General features: G+C 36.7%; 1 protein-coding gene across 1 annotated transcript; it reads right to left on the reverse strand.

Annotated features, from left to right (window-relative positions):
• Positions 1,012-5,745, reverse strand: LOC18783414 (chaperone protein DnaJ). Its single transcript, XM_007215587.2, has 9 exons — positions 5,459-5,745; positions 5,075-5,203; positions 4,842-4,971; positions 4,522-4,642; positions 3,828-3,909; positions 3,543-3,593; positions 3,129-3,167; positions 2,262-2,361; positions 1,012-1,307 (listed from the first exon to the last, which is right to left on the reverse strand). The coding sequence occupies exons 1-9, from the start codon at positions 5,693-5,695 to the stop codon at positions 1,177-1,179; spliced, it is 1,020 nt and encodes a 339-aa protein (XP_007215649.1). The 5' UTR covers positions 5,696-5,745; the 3' UTR covers positions 1,012-1,176.

The raw sequence follows: 6,732 nt of genomic DNA on the forward strand, positions 1-6,732 counted from the left end.
GGCTGTTGGCGTCGTCCTAAGGCGACCATCTGATCGTGTGTATAAATCTATTTTATGTGGTTTTTTCACAGCGCTAACTCGCTCATGCAATAAGTTCGCGTTTGGGGTCTTGTTTGGAGGAACCCCAGGACATAGCCCGCGGAAACGGCCAGAATTGTTAAATTTATTTTTTTGTTTTTTTTTTCTTAATCCCGTGTGTTTTGGTTTTGAAGGCTCCCCCCCCCCCCCCCCCCCCCCCCGCCTTTCTCCCTTTTATAGTTTAGAATATCGTTTGTATGAGTTTAGACTATCCCTTTTAAGTTTTAACAGCTAAAGTTGGGCAATATATCCAACTGTCTAACCGTTGACTACTAAACTATTTATAATGTATTGACCCTCGGAATAACCTACCATTATTGCACATCCATGGAATTATAAGATATCGCGCACCCACATGGCATAACCATTTTGACATGTGACACAACTGTAATGATTGCTAATCTACTTACAATTAAATTACATACAATTGCTTTGTTAGTTAAGATGGAAAATCACAATTTTAAGAAGTTATTTTTTCTTGGTAAGTAGATAGATGTCAAATTATGATTGATTTACTTATCTCAACTTGTAAGGTGTGGTATTGAAATACAGCAACAAGTAAAACTAATCCATTCATTTTATAACATATAAATAAACTCGTTACCTACCCATATTTTAACACTTAAATTAATTATATCACGTGATCGTGTTGTAAGCATTGTTCCGGTGAAAACATAACCCCCATGTGACCTCTATTAAAATTAAAGCCTTTTACCTTTCTTGTTTCTCTTTATAACTCTTATGGCATATTAATTAATAGGATATAACTAATAAGTTTCGACTTGGGTTGTAGTATAGTACTTAGGAAAAAGAAAGAAAACCTGTGAACTCAACCTCAAGTATGGAGCTTGATGCAACAAAACCACTCTTTGCATGCTTCTCTCTCTCTCTCTCTCTCTCTCTCTCTCTCTCTCTCTCTCTCTCTCTCTCTTCTTTTTCTTTTTAACTTATAGATCAATTTATTGTAAATGATAGCATCTATATTGATTACACAGATCTAAGGTCACTTCGAATTTTACATGATTGTATATTGACGTATAGGCTATAAAATAATTACATTTTATGGTAAAAATATTAATGGTGTTAAAAGATTAATGGTCACTTATCCGTGTTGGAGATTGCCTCCGGAAGTTTATAGCTAGGAGGCTTATCAGCACCCCTCCTTGAGTACTCTCTCCATCTACGAGCCGCTGCTGCAGTTCTCTTTGCTCTTTCTTTCACTTCCTCCTCTGCAAATATACACATTTCAAAAACTTTTATTTTTATAAAAACATCTGAAACCATGAGAAATATGTCACAAGTTGAAGCATCGAACATGTTTTACACTAATGTTATTGAAGCAGCAGACATGTTGTGCAGGGACTTTAACTATAAAGTGCTCCTGATCATTGTAACCATGCATCTACTATAGATATTTTGATGAGATAGTTCAAAGTGAGTTCAAATTATCATAATTTTATGCTGAAAGCCTCTTATGAGCTGAGGCGGGAGGGGAGGAACCACTAGTGAAGAAGATTCAGAGGATGCCAATTGAGTAGGCACGTAAGAAAATAAGGGGGATAAGAACATGTGCTAGTGGAAGATAGCATGTCGTGATGGAGAGAATCGGGAGGATGAACATTGAAAGCCTTTCTAAGTTTGAGGCATTGCCCCTTTAAAAAGAAACATCTACTTGGACGAGGAGACACTGATGTAGCCAGGCAGGAATATGAGCGTAGCAGCAAAAACAAAAAAACAAAAAAAAGAGTAATCTTGAGTAATCTTTTTGTTATCAGCTGGCAATCCAAAAGGGCTGATTCTAGTTCATTGGACCAAGGACAGGAAAAGACACAACCCTAGACAATTAAAAATTCAAGAAATGTAGCAATCAATGAAAGAAATCAAGGCTGGTTCAGATCTAAATCAAGCCCTAAGAAGCCTTGGAAGTAGTTTTCTTTTCCCCTTTTTTCTGGAAAGGTTTTCGACTAGCATTCACTGCAGAGGCTAACAAGGAAAGAGAGGAAGGTTCTGAAAGAAACTCAAATCCCCTCAAGAAGGAATATAATGGTGAGAAATGAATGAATTAAGGGTAAAATGGTCAGACATGAATTAAGGATGGATGAGAGTCATGAGACTCACACCAGGTACATTCTATTATGTTTCAGAAAAAAAAATTGGGGCGTCGGGAGGGAGGTTTCTTATACCTGAATTTCGGTAGTCCTTGGTGTTGCTCCAAATGTTGTCCCAGTATGATTCCGTTTTATCTGAATCCTTCTGATTCATCATCCTCATTTTAGCTTGTTCCTGCAATAAAACCAGGGGTTTGTGAACTGTTAGAATATCAGAATGTCAAGGGATTCATCCTTGGTTCTACTACTGACACACCCAGCACCACAGATTTTACTTTACAGTCCTCTTCCCTTTTTCCCTACATCTCCCTTCCCACTCAAATTTGACTTTTTTTTTTAAAACATTCCTATGTATGGTCAAAAGCATTCATCAATCCTGGCATGTTATTGAGATGTAAAGCCTTGTATCTTTTACTTCTCATATTAGTATTTTGGGAGCAATATTACTTAGTTGTTGCTTAGGTCACCAAATTTGTTTAGTTCATGTAAACGTTTCAATTCTATATATGCAATCTTAATATATAAAAAATGATAAATTTGGTATTGAAAAAATTTTAGAACTCAAAAGGCTGTAATAAAGGTATCATAGAGTAAATCATAGGTCTCAAAAGTATGTCATATTATTGAAGTTCTCTAGCTGAAGATCTTCAAATCATAGGTCACAAAAGTATGTGATATTATTGTTGTTTTCTATCATATTAAAACTGCCAAGATGACTTGAAGGAAATATCCCAGAAGCAATAAAATTTTCCGGTTGACATTTGAATTATCTATTTATTTTTTCTTTTGTTGTTGAAATTTGAATTTTTCTATTTCATGACTTCATGTGCCTTTACAATGTAGGTGATGGAAAGGACGATATCAGAAAAACAAGTAGTAGACAGAAAAATTATTCATGAAAGATTAGATTAGTTGAGGGAGAAGAAAAATATGAGTTCCTACCAAGACTTTTGATTGCCTCTTTTGCCACCGAGCACTTGCCTGCCACATTAATAAGCATAAATGAATAAACTGCTAAAGCTAGTTATGGCAACAATGAAGCTAGGCTATAAATAACTTTCATCCTAAGATCACCTAAGCAGATGAGTTTGAGAACCAAGTGTAACAAATATTTCTACATTCTTCTTGCAATTTGACTCTTGATTACATCTGAAAGTGTTTCAAGAGCTTCAAAGGAATACACTTCTCCAATTGTCAGTCTTTTTTATATTTATATCACACAAAGTGTAGTTCAATCAACGCACATAAGCTAAGTGAACTGAAACAAGTCATTTGAAAATGGCTTCAAGTCATTAAGTGGATATTGCTAATATTGAGATAATAGACAGTTTGTATTACAAAGAAAAAGTAGCATACCATTCTGAAAACATCCGCTGATGAGCCCATACCTGCAAGCATCAGTGCGACCTGACCAATTTACAAAACACTTTTAGCCACTGAAGTTCCAAATGAAACAAAAGGTAGAGAATGCAGTTCCATTGGTTAAAGAAGTTTTAGATAGCTAGACAGACTTCAAATTGATTAGTACGCCCAAGGAGCTACTAAAACTGTTCAGAATTATGGATTTCAAAATGGTGACATAAGATAAGAAGATTAAAATAAAACTAGGATGAAAGTAAATAAACTGATTATTTTCCTTACATTTACTCTTTCTACTCTGCGCATTTCATCTTCCAGCAATGATAGTTGTGCAGCAGAAGTCCAATGAATGCAATCAACAGGACTGAAACAAAGAAGATTTTGTCAACTAACAGTTAAACTTAAAAGTTGTTAATCTAGTAATATCCAGGCATCTCACAGTCCAATTCATAACTACCCAACTAGATGAAACTTCTAAACTTCAAGTTTACAAGTACAAGCATACATAAAAGGCAAGGAGTTGATGCCGCAGAAAGATTTGAAGTATTATAGAATAACGATTTGATTGATTGTCAGAAAATAGAGACACTCTAATTGGCTTATGAAGACTTGCGAGAACACTTTTCAGCATTGGAACTGAACATAACAAAAGGTGCAACATCAATTGCTTGTTCACAAGAGTTAGAGAAAAGTTAACTCTCTTAAGTGAATTGAAGCTAATTATCACTCATCTTGGAAGTTCATCTTATTTCTACCTTTTAACCAGTGAACCATTAACATATAAAGATGCCTGATCTGTAATATTGCAATGTGGTTTAAGGTTTATTCTCTTTATACCACATCACATATCTCTTTAAATTATTAACAGCACATTAAAGTTGAAGACACAATATAATAGACAAGAATGGAAGTAGAACTTGATGGTTTTTATCATAAATGTTCATCATATTAGCAGGACCTACGAAGGAGGACTTACCAACTATCAATTGCTTGTTGAACTAGGTCTGGGTTCCCACACTGACTGTATACTCTGGCTCTTCCAAAGTCTTCTTCGATTCCAAAGACATCCGGGGCCACATTGGCACAATTTTTGCAGCCTGCAAAGAAACATACGTTATAAAGTTCTTACCAATATCAGTACTCAAAGATTGCAAGGAGTCGTACATCTAGCCCCATTTCACGGTAGGCAATAATGTTCAAGCATTCATTTACCAGATATAATTAATGTTCAAGAAAAGAAAGATCCAATTATCTCTATGCATGGGAATGGGATGATATCTCAGCATCTGAACTTACCTATGCAGCTGAACTCATCAACAAATGCATGATCTCTTGTTATTGAGTCATCCAGGAAAGGATTGACTGCCGTCAATGCATAACCATGAATTTCGTCGTAAACCATTCGTTGCACGGGGTCAGTGAGCACCTGCACTGCAATGCTTTATTTCCGGTGAAAGCACATAAAATATCCAAACAAAACAACATAATTGATCAGAGTTCAAAGCATTCGAATTCAAACGGAAACCCACCTCGTAGACCTCATTAATGAACATGCAGAAATTTGTGGTCTCTGGATCATCACCACTCAAATCCGGATGGCAAGCTTTCATACAATTATAATAGGCCTTTTTTATTTGTGCAGGTGTGGCATCTGGAAGCTAGTAACACATACCAATCAATGATCAGACATGATAAATACAAAATCAAAGCATTGCACAAAACCCAAATTCTAAAAATTCAACACAATCATTATAATCATAAAAGAAAGAAAATTTTCCCAGACAAATCAAACTAATGTGAAGTGTAAAATATCATAAACTTCATAATCAAATTAAACAGACATATAATATAAGCCTGGCTAAGTATAATATTTTGCATGTTTAAACAAAACCCAGATAAATTAAGAGAAATACCAATCCCAAGACCGAGTAATAGTCATCAGCCACTGCGTCAGTTGAAGGTGAGCCCCCGGTTGCCACTCTGACCCTGCCAAAGCCTCTTCGCCTCCTCCCGCCATGACCCATCAAAGATTGACTGCTGCTGGTCTTAACTAACATGCGCCATGGGCTTCTTGAGCACCCATTTGGTAATGGGTTTTGGAATTTGAGAGCTTCAGAGAACCCAGGGGACAGTAATTGAATTTGAGCCATTGAACATGCAATGCAACTCAGCTTTGCTTTGGGCTAATATGAAACAGAGGAAAATGAGGTCAGAGTTTTTTTTAAAAAATTTATTTTAAAAAAAAAAGTTGGATTTTTTTAATGGAATCTATGAAAATCCTGAGGTGGAAGGGAGTGATGCTGACATGGCAGTTTCATAGCCAATTGTTTTCCCCAGAATCTGGAAGGACCCGAGATGAGTCCATTTTGAGGAAGTGGCGAAGTACGTTAAGCAAACATGGAGCACGTGTCACCTCGTGAATAATTGTTGCTTGACTCGTCACCCAACTAGTTAGTTGAACAACCAATGAGAAAAGAAGTTATGGAAAATACGACTACACTCGACTGTGTACAGTGTATTCCATTCATCGGGAGGTTATAATAAAGAGGCTATTTGAGGAGGTCAATTTCATCATTAACAAATGTATAGAAATTATGGGACTTTTTAAATGTTTTGATGGTGGGATTGGCCTCCTCGATAAGCCCCCTCACTTTAAATTCCTCATTATAGCCTCTCCCTTGATTCATACTTATAAATCATTGTTAGGCTTTTTTGTCTAAATCGAGCCCAGTTGGTAGGCTTTTTTCTCTAAATTTAGGCCCCGTTTGGTATTGCTTTTTTTGGCAAAAAACCTGCTTCACTTTAAAGTTAAGCAGTTTAAGGTGTTTGGTAAAAATAAAATATCCATATTATTTTAAAAGCACTGGCCTTTTGACAGTAGCTTTTAAAAGCAGGTTCTGGGTTGCTTTTCAAAGCTGCTTTCAAAAGAAGCAGAGATGAACTTTTAATAAATTTTTTTAATTCCCAAAATACCATCATTCATTTTAAAAAAAATGACACCACCTCCACTTCCACATCCAACTCCACCACTTGCACCACCACATTCACTACCTCCACAACCATCGCCACCAGGACCACAACCACCACCTCCTCCACCTCCACCTCTACCTCCACCTCCACCACCACCTCTTCCACCTCCATCACCTCCACCACCTCCTCCACCTCCACCGCCCCCACCCGTCCACCT

The sequence above is a fragment of the Prunus persica genome, chromosome G3 (genome assembly GCF_000346465.2).
Source record: "Prunus persica cultivar Lovell chromosome G3, Prunus_persica_NCBIv2, whole genome shotgun sequence".
In the NCBI taxonomy this organism is placed as follows: Eukaryota; Viridiplantae; Streptophyta; class Magnoliopsida; order Rosales; family Rosaceae; genus Prunus; species Prunus persica.